General features: G+C 44.2%; 2 protein-coding genes across 3 annotated transcripts; one reads left to right on the forward strand and one right to left on the reverse strand.

Annotated features, from left to right (window-relative positions):
* Positions 1-256: 256 nt before the first annotated feature.
* pde12 (phosphodiesterase 12) lies at positions 257-4,376 on the reverse strand. The gene is made up of 8 exons (XM_076147161.1): positions 3,476-4,376; positions 2,621-3,048; positions 2,429-2,534; positions 2,178-2,322; positions 1,859-1,937; positions 1,594-1,716; positions 1,275-1,480; positions 257-1,155 (listed from the first exon to the last, which is right to left on the reverse strand). The coding sequence occupies exons 1-8, from the start codon at positions 4,042-4,044 to the stop codon at positions 1,036-1,038; spliced, it is 1,776 nt and encodes a 591-aa protein (XP_076003276.1). The 5' UTR covers positions 4,045-4,376; the 3' UTR covers positions 257-1,035.
* Positions 4,377-5,145: 769 nt separating this feature from the next.
* zc3h11a (zinc finger CCCH-type containing 11A) lies at positions 5,146-13,120 on the forward strand. 2 transcript variants are annotated; one of them, XM_076147159.1, is made up of 18 exons: positions 5,146-5,252; positions 5,526-5,601; positions 6,763-6,840; positions 7,010-7,156; positions 7,271-7,390; positions 7,924-8,047; positions 8,134-8,313; positions 8,448-8,540; positions 8,704-8,871; positions 8,983-9,057; positions 9,176-9,268; positions 9,437-9,502; positions 9,608-10,132; positions 10,390-10,460; positions 10,597-11,137; positions 11,277-11,437; positions 11,736-11,824; positions 11,949-13,120. In XM_076147159.1, exons 4-18 carry the CDS (start codon positions 7,103-7,105, stop codon positions 12,166-12,168), a joined length of 2,580 nt encoding a protein of 859 aa, XP_076003274.1. In that variant the 5' UTR covers positions 5,146-5,252; positions 5,526-5,601; positions 6,763-6,840; positions 7,010-7,102; the 3' UTR covers positions 12,169-13,120. The 2 variants fall into 2 exon arrangements, with proteins under 2 accessions (XP_076003274.1, XP_076003275.1); XM_076147160.1 differs by lacking the exon at positions 5,526-5,601 and having other exon boundaries at positions 5,154-5,252.
* The last annotated feature ends 922 nt before the right edge of the window (positions 13,121-14,042 follow it).

Raw genomic sequence — 14,042 nt, forward strand, 5'->3', positions numbered from 1 at the left:
ATCCAAATTGACCACATATTTATCTCCTACAATTGTGTAAAAAATAATGATGGTAATATTTGAATATTTTGAAGTGTTCCAAATATTCAAATTGTTCAGCTGTCGTGGCGCTAAATTGGATTTGTTTTTCCTTATACCGTCCAATCCACCCCTACCACGACACATTGGTACGTTCTAATCCTTCTCGTCAATTCTGACCAATCGGATACAAACAACGTGGCGACGGAGGCTTGCAGTCATCGATTATATATGGTCATCTTTTGTTATGCTTTTATGGGGACATCATGGTAGAAATGTATGATTAACCACATGCGTATATATTCAAACTAACACCGACACAAAAACATAAAAATATGCGTGACGGTCGCATTTCCTTTGGCATGGCGCAAAAGTTTGATCTTAAAAATTTGAAAAAGATTGGGGCTTTGCTTTAGAGATGTTCTCCAACGTGTTCTCAGAGTAATACGACTGACAACTATGACATCATACAAGACTTCATTACAACTGTTACATCATTCAGGATTCCATTCATGTCCCACCACTATGATTGTAGAAATGCCAATAAGAATAGAACAGTTACTTTTATGTAAATGAAATGAAAAGCAACCTCTAAGGTGATTTGAGGAATGGTGCTATGTTATATTGCCATACATGTACACACAAACACACACACTCCAATTAAAGTACAATAAAAAGGAAGACCTAAGATAGTAAGATAATATATAGCTGATGTTAAGAGAAGCACTTTTTAATACCACTTCATCAAGCTCAAACGCCAGGAAATAAAACTGTAATTAAAGGTTCATTAACTCAAGCAGGTCAATCAGTTCAACTACAGCACTGTACAAAGATAAAGTGAATCCTGGTTCAACTCCAACGGCACACCAATGAAGCACCTCTGTTAAAAACCAGCATCATATGTTAGACAGATTTGTCTTGCCAGTCAAATGTAAAGTAAATAATCTAAACCCAACAGGATCCACTGGGGCAACAGAGAGCACTGTTCTCCACCGTATTTGGCCATGTGGTGAGACGTCAGTGATTCCAACGCAGGTCACAGACCAGGGCGATGTGGTCAGAGGGGTGTGAGACGCTGGGCAGGGCTTTGTAGGTCGTCACCTCCTGGTGGCTGGGCAAAGGAATCACCTGTTCCACCTGCAGACACACAGCAACATGCAGCTTACAAAATATCCCTCGTAAGCAGAAAACAACCAAGACCGTGGATACTATGAGACACTTTGTCCTGTCAACTGTACTGCAACGTGTACAAGTACCTGCATTTTGTCAGGCTGGATGAAGATGTAGTCCAGGCAACCATGGAATCCTCCCACATAGTTAGTGTAGGCCGGCTGGTTGCAGGCACTGAGCAAAGGCGGAAAAGTAGAGAGCATCTCCATGCTGCAGCCCTCCTCTGGCCAGGAGCTGCACCAGTCGTCATGGAACTCTGAAACCGCTGCCTCAGAGAGTAACTGAAACACACCTGGGAGACCGGAGAAAATGAGATATTCAAAACATCTGACAATATAGGAAGAAAATAAGCAGAAATGATTTGTTCTCATCACACTGGAAATAAGGTTAAAAGGATGGAGTTACCCGAGTTTGGAATAGAGTTGAAATCACCACAGAAGATGAGAGGGGCGCCAGGTGCCACCTCTCTGATCACATGACTCACATGTTGCAAAGCCACTCCCATCTGGAACAAACGGATATTCCCCCCTTTAAAGGAAAGGACAGTCAGTTACACACACTCAGCAAACAGGTCCTCACACTGATCTCCTTCATTGGTGATGCGGTTGCTCATTGTGTGAATAGAATAATGACAACCAATGGCAGGAGAGGGGTCTGCAGCTGGATCTACCTTTGGGGTGCCAGTAGAGATGGGTATTAGCAACGCAGAGCTTCCTGGAAGGCGCATTCAGTTCCTCAAGGACACACACCTACAGAGAGATGAGTCATCATGGGGCGTCACTACATGAGATAAGCGCTAAAATGCTCAAATGTAATTTCCTGGTTCATATCCAATCATAAGTTGATATTTGACTTTAAGTAGTAATTATTAACAACGGCTTTATTCTATTCCTAAATGGACCCGAGCCACACTTTCGACAGCTGTGACCAAATCAGAAAGTCTACTGTGATAAGGGACTACATGTTGCCCGTAGTGAGGAGAGAGTTACCTGAAGAGCAGTAGACCTCTGTATTAGCTTGTCCTTCAGGGAGGCATGTGCAGAGACCTTCGCCAGAAGTTGAGCGTGGATAGGGTCAGAGGTCAGTGCCTGGCTCAGCACAATGTCATGATGGCTCAGCAGCTTATACTTTGACCTAAATGCAATGCCAGTTTTAAAGTAGAAGAATTAAAAAGAAATCAAGATTTCTGGATAATAAAAGAAATGACGACATTAATTTCAGTGTTTAATAGTTGTCAGACCTTCTGTAGAAAGTTGCCAGTCCTTCATGTTGCTTGTCTTTGATCCTGAAAACACCGTCCAGACCAAAGGCATCGAAAGCTGGAACCAGACTGTCCGCAAACACACCTGTAGAAGCCAGGAACAACTGTAACGCACTGGCAGCATTTTCAAAGCATAAAACCCCACGTCTTCAGTTATGAACTGATCATTACCTTTGTCCACTTCCTGCAGACAGATGATATCTGCATTGTATCCTGTTAACTCCTTCTTTATCAGATTCTGCCGGTAGTCCAGCTGTAAAGCGTAGGGAGCGCAGTAGGGGTACAGCACCGTCTTGGACAGCTCCGTCTGGGCGTAGATATCGGCGAGGATGTTGTAGGAGACCACCCTCAGAGCCGGCAACTCCGCCTCTTTAAGGGTGTACATGTGCCTGTTGTCAAACGTGCACGTGCCTGGTCCGGCTTCAACGGCTCCCACAGAGACTATTTCCTTGGCTGAACCGCTGCGTAGTCCGTCTTTGGGTGTGCATCGTAGTTTGAGCTTGCAGCCGATGTCGTTATTCGATGGGACGTGGACCCGCTTACATCCCATCTCTGTCCAGCCACTGTCCTGATCTGGGAGGTCGCTGCCCTCTGCAGAGCTAGGAGTAGAACACACGCAAGTCAATAAGACATCTACTGACAGTAAAAATGCTCTTGTGCTTAATGAAGTTCATGGTAATATACTAATAATATATAATAATATACAATATTTTAGGTGGAAAGACTATTCATTTTGTCTGAGTGTAACATCAGTAGAGCAAGTACCTCTGCTTTGTACATACAGTGTGACACTTCAGTGAGGGTGAGTTATTGACAGATCAATACATGCTGAAATGATTGACTCATGAACAGAATGATGAACAGAAACATAGGATATAAGGATCGCATGTTTTTCTGAATTAAATCTGTGTTGTATTTCACATTTAAGTGATACAACCAGAGTGCATCTTCTATTATTTAGCAGTCACTATTACGCACATACATATCAAGGGTTGTCAATAACACCAACTTTTCGTATAGAATCACCTTTTGTTTGAAGCATTCTCTATGTACCACGTGAACTCGCAGTCTTGAAGGTTCCCAAATTCCATCTCTAGTTTGGGACAGACGGGGAATCCTGCCAGCAGGGACGCCGGGAGCTCTGCGGTGGTGAAAGTGGGAGCGTTCCTCTGGATGGAGTACTTGTCATTCCCGATATGAAGCACAGCTCCGTCCAGCCACGCATCCGAGTTCCGGGCATCCTCGGGCACAGCGTCCCCGTTATAGTACAGCTTCGCCACCGCAGGCTCGGGGACTTCAGCGGGCTGCTGCTGTGAGGTGTTCTTCTTTAACTTCTTCTTCGTCTGGCCTCGGACCTTATGCTTGGCGATCCTGGCTAAGACTTTGCCGAGTTCCTCGCCTTGGTCCCGCAGCATGTGCTTCTGACTTCCATCCAGGCAGAAGGAGATGGTGAGTTTGGGCTCCCCGGGGAGGCACCTCACCGTGGCCGTCTCCATCCGGCCGAGGAGGCAGCAGGTTCCCTTCACAGTCCTCGTTGTGTGAGCGTTCAGGTGGCGGGGAAACAGTCTGAATGTTGCAAGTAGGTGTTTAAACATGAAGGTAGCTTCCGGCCGGTTAGGTCAGTGGCAGCTATGGCCACTGAAGGTGTTGTCTTTACAAACTGATGACACAAGCTGGTGAAACTGCACTTCCCATGAGCTACTTTACCAATGGCCCCAATCCTGACGTTTGCTAAAATACTAACTGCAGCAAGAAAACGGGTCCAGGGCGACTTTCATTCCATCTTCAGTGATTTAATTACAGAGTAAATAACACAAATGGGCAGATGCCGTGTTATGCCTGTTAAGTGTTACCTCCAGTTATTACTTCTGTGTTCGTCTGAAACCATGAGTGAAGAATAAACAGCGTGAACCGGAAACTAAACGATAACTTCCAGTGGTAGCTTTACAAAATAAAAAACTCGGAATTATGGTGCAGATTTTAGTTTTATTTATTTTGTACAAAAATATCGAGTGAAGTACCCCATGTTTTGTACCATAAACACCGACTGCTGTTTTGTTTCCCACAGATATACATCTTTAAGTTTAATGGTATAAGTTGTTACGCTTTATTTTGAATGCATAATCATCATCGTTTCTTTGCTGACCTGATAGACTTTGGCTGCTGGACAATTTTATTATACAACAGTTTTTTTGGCTTACATCTCGCACTGATGTGTTACATTTGGAGCAAGCCCGGCAAACGGCGTTTGTCACTTGGTTACTGGGTATATCTCCTTTAAATGTTTAATTAGAAACATAATAAAAGAAACTGTCGCTTCCAATGTTGCGTCAAACATTATAAGACTCTAAAACTACTTAAATAAACAATAGTGATGTCATACAAAGAAACTATGACTATGTCCATGAAGACTTGAACATTGATGTAGTGTGTCGTTCTGGGGCTTTAGACTTTAAATTGATCATTTTGGGAAATTTGCCACTTGAGACATTGCATGCCTTTTAAATGCACAGCATACTGTTAAGCATACTGTTAAGATACTGAAGGATTTGGCCCTCTCATCATTATTATTTACTGAAGGTTAATGAAATGTGTACAGAAAGTAAACAATATTTTGTTTTAATATACACTTTAGTCCGTTTTACATTTTCCCTGATGCCGTGAACGCAGCATGCCGGGTGACCGCCTTTGTACTTCCATCCCTCCATTTTGCTCCAGTAGTCTGCGAGCAGCCTGTCAACGCAACGGGATGGACCCGGTCCTGCACTAGAGAGTCGTTTAAACCTTTTTGTGTCTTAATCTGGTAATTAACAGTGCACACGTTATCTACCTGAAACATTTGTTATTATTTGGTGTTAAAACATGAAGTAACTACGCTAATTCGACTAGATTAACAGTTACATTGGTATTTAAAAGAAACTAGCTTAAAGGCTAACGATTCGTAAGGCCGCATTAGTTGGTTCATTTTTGTTAGGCCTCTTATTTAGCTAAACTGAAACCAATCATTAGAAAGTGTTATGGATTAGTGTATTTCTATTTTTTACTAAGTTTAGCTATTTATTTGGCTAATCTACAGGATTCTTCTGGAAATCGCTCGTAGTTCGTTCCAGCTAACAGTTAGCTTTGAGCTACGTTTGTTACGTTATTCTACAGTAAGTATGAATGTCTTTGGCTTCTCTGTCTCTTCTAATGTCTCACGAACGCTGACGGTGGAATGTCTGTTAGATTATCATTGACAGAGACACAGTAATTTAGGATATATCGGTTAAACCTGCTGGTAAATGATACCAGTGAACATATGGGACATTGTATTTTTAGTAGAAACATTTTCAATTAGCTTAATGGGTAATTCGAATAGGTGACTTGCAACTTCAGCATTGTATTGTGTTGTACTGTATTTTTACTATAACACAAGTGCAATTCGTCTATTATATAATATACAGTATATTGTGTGTTTAAAATGGAAATGTTGGCTCATCACCTTCATCGTTGCCATCGAGCAGAAGCCTCCATATCTGTAATAAATCATCAGTTTAGGTCAGGACTCACTGCTGATATAAATCACAATTCTCATTTAAATACTTGAAAAACCCTAAGCATGGCTTGATGATAGAGAGCGGCACCAGTGTGACCACACACTGGCATGAGCCCCCCATCACATCCGGTGACGGCATTTCCCGATCCTAACCTCAGTTTGAGCGCACATTCATCTCATCATGATGTATATCTGTGTGTGTGGACTTCCAACCGTCTCATTTGTGTTTGTGCAGAACTGTCTTGTCTCTACATGAATAACCCTTTTCAGCTTCCTGGGGAGTGTTTGTTTGTATCGATTTGTAGGTTTAAATCCAGCCTCTCTGCCAGTGAGTGTGGGGGTCCTGGATTTGGATAGCTTGTCCCCTCGAGGCATTACGCTGGCGGAAGATTTTTTTTCTCCTCAGCGTTGGTAATCGGCAGCAGAAAAGCCCTAGAAGCTTCCCTGGCCATACTTTTCTTTTTTACCCTCAACCAAATGCCATCAAGTTTAGACCCCCCTCCCCTCTATGTCACCAAGCCCAAGAAGAAGCTGAAGATTTTCCTCGTCACTTTCAACATTTTTTGGATCCTGTTTTTCCTCTCCTAGTTGTTAATACCCCCATTTATTCCCTCCATTTGTTACTCCAATTAATAAAAAATAATAAAAAAAAATACACAAAGGACACTACCCTGAGATAAAGGTGTCTGAGAGATTGGGATGTCATAGGAAGACAATTGTCTCTGGGCGACATACCCCCCCCTTTCCTTCTTATCTCATGGATCAAGTGTTCCTTCAGGACTCCATACCACTACGGAGATTCACCCAACCAGCCGTGAACTGATCTCAGGAGGAAACCTCTTCTCAGCTATCCCAGGTAAATGTGCCATTTGAGTAGATACAATGTTAAATGTTTGAACTGCAAAGTAGCCTGATTGAGACCAGAACAATGTGTTGTGTTGTCTCTGTCACTGTAGATACATGTAACTCTTCTGATCTGCCATAAAGGGCTCTGTCTGATGTTCTGTTGTGCTCTGTGTTGTCAGGGAGAGACTTGTTGACCCTGAAGAGAACCAATCGCTGGGTTTGAAGTCATAAACCTGTTACCTCTGCCAGTGACAAAGTACATCAGCCTTAAAATGACCAATCATGGAGATGACTGCTACTTCTTTTACTACTCCACCTGCTCTAAAGTAAGCAATGCTTTAGCACATCTGAGCACCAAAATATCACCCAGTACACAGACGGGTAGAGTGATCTGTCCCCAGGTTAAAACCATCTTTGTATCATTTGTGTTTTTCTTAAAGGGAGACAGCTGCCCTTTCAGACATTGTGAAGCAGCTATGGGCATTGAGACCGTCTGCAACCTCTGGCAGGAAGGACGCTGCTTCCGGACACTCTGCAAGTTTCGACACATGGAGATCACAGTAAGAAAAACCCATTTGAGTGTTTGTCAGAAATCCCTTTCAAGCTTTGCCCATGTGAGATTGTAAGCATCTTGAATGGCCATTACAGAAGGGTAGAGAGAGTCTTCCTGTTCGTCTGGACTGGGAACCACAGTCCCACCTTCAGACGAACGCTGGAAGTAACAATAACGCAAAATCTGTGAAGTCACACTCTTAGTTTATCTTTATTTAAATTATAAGCAGCTCGATCAATGAGCTGGAGCACAACTAAAACACTAGTGTGGCCCTTTATGCGGGGCATGTCAGCGTTACAACATGAGTCGCTGCAATAGGAGGATACACTGCACTTTCAACTCTGTTTCTAGGGCTTATAGAAACTCTACCAAAGTATAACTCAGTTATTTATTTTTCAGCATTGACAGCTCAGAGTTCAGATGATGAAAAGGAGACTTTACTATATAGCATTTATAATGTTAAAGCAGATTCCTATTACGAGCACCAACATGTTGTGACCTGCACATCATTTTAATGTTGACCTCTTTTACTTTAAACAGAAAAATAGGAAGGAGATAGCTTGTTATTGGGAGAAGCAGCCCGCTGGATGCCAGAAGCCACACTGTGCCTTCTCCCATGACAGGGCCCGATACATCGATGGTGTCTACGTCCCACCTAATAAATGTGAGTAGGATTTCTCAAAGCTTCAGGGCATCTGCATGATCTGTGACTCACTGTCAATGAATTCAACCAAACGTGTTTGTTCTCAGGTCAAATTAAAAATGAAGACTTGCAGCAGGAGGAGCCAGCTCCCCCACCAGCTGCTCCTCTTCCCACTGCCAACCCACAGCTCAGAGGTGTGATGAAGGCAGAAACTCTGGAGACCGTACCAAGCCCCACCCATCCACCCGTGGTGATCAATGCAGCAGACGATGATGAGGATGAAGATGGTGAGCGGGAGCTGATCTTAAGACATCTACTTGTTTTTTTACTTGTTTTTCTAAGATAACACAGTTCTGAATTTGAAAAGCTCCTTTAAGTTAAGACAGAAGAATAACATTCATTTACCTTTTTGTGTTTCCAGACCAGTTCTCAGAGGAGGGAGAGGAAGGCAAGGTTGGCCAAGATGGAAGCAGATTAACATCTCCCAGAAAGATGTCAGGAGGCCACCACTCTGGTGAGAGTTAGACCTGAAACTGTAAAACCTGCTGAGATCTCAGTCGCTCCAAAATGGCGCTGCCTTTCCCATCAATATGTGGACTGAAATACACAACCCATAGCATAAGTTAAGTTTTGTGACTGTATTGTTTGACTCTCTTTCTTTGGGTGTCTTAAAACAGATCAATCACTTAACTTTGGAGTCAGCACCTTGGAGGAGATCCGGCTGAGGAAGGCCCTGAAGGCCAGCATGAAACGAGCTGCTTACCCTATTCAAACCACCGACGCCTTTGCAAACGGAGTAAACATGCAGTCATCCTTTCTCCCAGGGCCCTATGAAGCTAGTAATGGTAAACATTTGGATCTGTTATTTCCAGAATTCTTTGTGAGATTCTGCATTTTTGAATTTGATCTTGACAAAATTCATCAGTCATCATCATTTGACATGTTGCCTCTTCCAGCTCCAGGTATCTTTGAGGAGACTGGGAGACCCCGAGGCAGCGTGGCTGAAAGGCTGGGAAGGAAGATCCACAGTGGTACGTCTGGATGCTTGTGGCACTTCAACAATGTTCTGTCTGTCTGAGTTCCTCAAACTAGTTCAGTATTTGCAGCTTTTGCACAAAGATCACAAGTTCACAACTGTTTTCTCTCTAGAAACAGGACACGGTGCCCCGCTGAGGAAGAGTCTGGCCGGGCGTCTCGGCAATGTTATGGAGAACGAAGTGCCGTTCAGGGCCCCTCAGAAAGGTCTGTTGTTGCTGGAGGGCAGTACACAGTTGGACAGTATTGTAATAGTTTGTTGTAGACATTTTGGCAACATTGAGTTGAGTTTTATGCTTCTTGGAGTTCTCCCATAAACTCACTGTTGTGTTTTTGTTGCCATTTGTATTGAGGTCATTCTGTGTTGCTTTCTAGCTTTGAAGTCAATCAGGGAGAGACTTTGTTTGCCCGATGAGCCTGATGCAGCCACTCAGGACAGAGGTATGACAAATGACCCGTCTCCTTTAAGGTGTTTCCCCTGTAAAGACCTGAATCATGTAAGGTGGATATAAACATGTCTATCTTTGTCTCAACCCCCCTGAACAGCTGAAAACAACATGGATTCAAAGAGAGCTCCTGAGCAGATTCGCATCAAAACATTGGAGGAAATCAGAAAGGAGAAGGCAGCAAAGTCTCAGAGCCAGAATGATCCGCCGTCAGACTCGGCTTCAGAAATCAGCACAACCAAAGCCGTCACAACCAAAGCTACCAAGGGCACCAGGAGAGACGTCACCGTTGGAGACGCCCCTGTTGGCATCAAAACCCTGTCTGAGCTCCTCCATGCCAAGAAGAGACGACAAGAGGAGCAGATCCCCGACCCAAAGAAGGCCAAATACTGTGCAGAGAAAGCCCTCGGGAAGACGGCGGGTGAGCCGGACACGTCTGAAGACGGGGCCACAGAAGGGGCAGGGGTGAAGGTGAAGGTGAAGACCTTGGAGGAGATCCGCAGAGAGAAGGCAGCAAAGACTCAGGCTCAGCAAGTCCATGAGGTTGAAAACGGGAAGAACGCCATTGAAGAGAACAGCGCTAAGAGGCCTCGGCTTCTGCGAGCCAACAAAGAGGCTTCCAACGGTAAAGCTTCACTTCATCTCTTCTATTCTTGCTTTCTTGTAGGATTTAGTGATGTGATGGTCGCCATGGGAACATGTTTCTCAATGGGCACTCCTGAATTTAATGAATTACTTAATATATTAATATAATTAATGACTAAGGGTTTATTTTTGTTACATGGAAATTGGTTATGAGAGTTCAGACTTGTGTTGAAGTGTTAAGTGTTATCAAATCATCATCATCATCATTTGACATCAATTTGGTGTTAAACTCAACAGGAAGCATCACGACAGAGGTGAATGTAGAGACAACAGAGAAACCATCCAAACCTCAACCTTCTGCTCCACAGGTAGGAGCTCACACACACACACACACACACACACACACACACACACACACACACACACACACACACACACACACACACACATCCATAATCCCCTACATTTCTGTGGAGCCAAGCTTAACTCTGTGTTTTTTCTCAGACAAGTGTCAAGGTCAAGACCTTTGAGGAGATCATGCGTGAGAAACGCCTTCGCAAGCAGGAAATGGAGGAGCAGTCCTCGTCTCCCAGTCAGCCTGCTGAGGCTGAGGCTGAGCCCGCTCAGAAGCCGAGCGTGGGTGCCACCCTGAAGAGGAAGGCTCTAGCCAAACCCAGCTCCTCGCCTCCGGCCACGAGCCCGCTGTGTTCCTCTCCCTCTACTCAAAAGGCTCCCATTCGAAAACTGATGACACTCAAACCTAAGGCTGCTTCCCCTGTAGATGGCGCCATTGCCGCTACCGTTGATTCCACTGCCATTACAGCTGTGACCTCAGTCTCTGTGAAGCCGAGCTCACCCCCATCTCAGGTGGAGGCTGACTGGTCCTCACAGAGCCCCGGCAGCCCCAGGGAGCTCCCAAAGACTAATACAAGAAGTTCTCCTGCATCGTCACCGGCTAAGCAGGCCAGAGCTGCCAAGAGCGCCCCTGCTGTCAAAACACAGAATAACACCCAGAAGAAATCTACACAAGCTGCAGACACCAAAGGTACTTACTTCATCCACAACTCATTCAGCAGTTAGAATGCAGCGGGGGATTACACACTCGCCAATTCAAACATGGAGAAGTCCTTAGTATTCCAACACCGTTACATGACGCTAATAATAATAATCTGTTTTGTTTTCAGTGAGGCCGAAGCTGAACGTGAAGCCTTCTGTGATGAAGCCTGCGGTGAAGGTGAAGCCGGGCCATAAGGGGAAGGCAGCAAATCGCTCTGCTGTAGCTGCAGTCAAACCTCTGAACAGCGCCACCACACTGCTGCAGGAGACAGCGTGCAAAGAGCCAGAGGTAGGGGGCCGTACTGGACTCATGGGGGACATGATGAGCTGCTAGGCTGTGGGCCACATGTGCTAACAAATCATTTCCTATGCTTTGGTTTGCACATTGTACTTTTTTAGGTTTCTTTTGTCTTTGCTAAAGATGAACATTTGGGAAAACATTATGGTTTATATTTGTATACTTTCCTTTCCTTTGACCTTCTTCTTCTGTAAGGGTGAACTCGACCGCTTGAAACATTTCAGTGTCACCAAACATGTGGACTCACTGTGATGCCTTTAATGACCTTTGCTGTCTTGTGTTCCATCAGGTGTTCCAGTCCTCCGCTGCAGAGGCTCAGCTGAGCCCTGCTGGTCCTCAGAGTCCCTCCACTCCAGAGTGTACTCCACTTCCCCAAAGGTACAAAACCAGAAAAGGGGAGCAGATATCTCCGTGTCAGATTGGTCGTCTCTGTTACAAGAATGTAGCATTATTGTCAATTGAAGACTTATCGACTGATGACTCACCTTTCTATACGTTTCAGCCCTGTTGTGAAGACTCCCGCTCAGTCCAAGTCACGGAAACCAAGCTTATCCTCCTCCCGCATCCCCTCTGCATCCAGCACTGCTGCCTCCACAGCGGCGGTGGATGATTTTGATGATCTGATCAACGAGTTCAGTGGCGATCACCTCGGGGAAGACATGGACCCGAGCATCGGCGAGGACGATCTGCTGCAGGAACTGTCTGAGATGATTGGCAGTTGAGGATCCCAACGAGCACAAACTGCACCCAGCCCGACTTCTTCTTCGTCTTACAAACAGTGACTCGCAGAAATGTCACACACATCACCTACTGAACACAACAGAGCGTTTTTAAAAGACATTTTATTGAAACTCAATTTATTTTAATATTTAGGTGTAACTGGCACATTTGCTCTTTGCTTTACATTTTAGACGTCTTCTCTCCTGCACTGCTCCTCTTAGTTTGGCATTCTTTGCCCATTTGATTGTTCAGTGGAGCGAGCTTGGCATGGATGTTCTTCAGCATTACTGTTTTATTATCCTTGTACTTTCCAAGTCCTGAAAACCTAAAGTGATACTAGCTGTCGTTGTGCGAGGAGATTTTGTTGGAACATTCTCAGGTAACTTTAGTAAGGAGTACATTAAATTCATCACACGCAAATAAGTGACATGTCATTGCAGAGAGAAGTAGATTGTGTATACTGTGTATGCAAAAGGAAGATCAAGCTGAATATAGCTGGCCTCGTTCTGTTGCACCTTTACATCCGTGACTGTGCAGGACTTCAACACATTTGCCAATTTAACCATTCAAAATTCATTAAGCATGTGTTTGAAGACAGGTTTTGCTTTTATTGATATTCCTTTCAGATCCCACAAAGTGTGTGTGTTCTGCCTGCGTTTGTCATTTCTCGCTGACATTTTAAGATAAGTTATTTTACTCAACAGCAGATATCAGATTTTTAAATAACCAGTCTGGCTGAGTTCTGGTCTGACTTTGTTAAGGAACGACTCAGGGACCGTTTCAGATGTTTATATTTTACTTATGTACACATATGTTGTATTCATTTCAACAGTGTGCTCGTTTGGTCCCCGATGTTTTTTCTCGTGTACATTGGTTTTATTTTTTCCACAACCTTATTGTTAAAATCAACTTCTATAAATGACTGTGTAAATAAAAAATACATTTACAGACCAAGTGGATCAATGATTTGTTAAATCCTTTGTTGTGTTACTCCAGTTGAATATCTGCCATGTGAGGGACACACATAGGGTCACCATCTCTGCATATCACCAAACCAACCAAGACACAAGTAGAAAGTTGCGAGATATGTAAAAAAGTGAAGTGAAGCCCAGCCACCCACACCTGCAGTGACAGCCTGGTGAGGTAGAAGCACTGTCACTGACACTTTCAATTTCCATGGCTCCTCTCATCAACTCTGGTACCTTTGGATCTGTAACCTCCATCCTCGACGAGTAGTGGATTAGGTGTGACCTCCAACAGTATTGGATCCCGCCGGCGGGATCCATCATATTGTTGGAGGTCGTCTTTAGGACTCCAGAGCAGATAAGTCCGGACAAAGGCCTATACAAGTGCTGCACACTAGGAGTTTACTTGCTCTGTTGGAGGACTGAGGTGGACACGCTACCTGGAGACGGTTTGTTTGTCTGTACAGATGGGTTGAACCTTGTTCGCTCTGTAAGTCAGGGAACGCACTCGCGATTCACGTCCCGTCAGTGTTCAAAACACCAGAAAGGTCTCCAATGACACCAGAAAAGTCGCTGGATTTGTCGCTTTTGACCAAAAAAAAAGTCGCCATGGGGATTTGGACAGTCGCCAGATTTAACGAGAGGGTCGCTTATTTGGCAACATTAACGCTACTTTATGTACAACACGAGGCTCGGTCAGCGGTGGTGGATAATTCCAAAATTACAATAATAAAACAAGCTAATGAAATGGAAATGTAGTATGCGTATTTATTTATGTTTACTAAGTTGTATTTGGTGTTTCATTAGTTGTTAACACACACACACACACACACATCCCAGGTAAGATTAGTGTTTCCGCCAGGACGCTAAACAGAGACGTACCACACCGAAAAAAAACCTTACGGCGGTGT

Source organism: Genypterus blacodes, unplaced genomic scaffold, assembly GCF_046128005.1.
Source record: "Genypterus blacodes isolate CSIRO-AG114 ecotype Tasmania unplaced genomic scaffold, CSIRO-AGI_Gbla_v1 ptg000037l_1, whole genome shotgun sequence".
In the NCBI taxonomy this organism is placed as follows: Eukaryota; Metazoa; Chordata; class Actinopteri; order Ophidiiformes; family Ophidiidae; genus Genypterus; species Genypterus blacodes.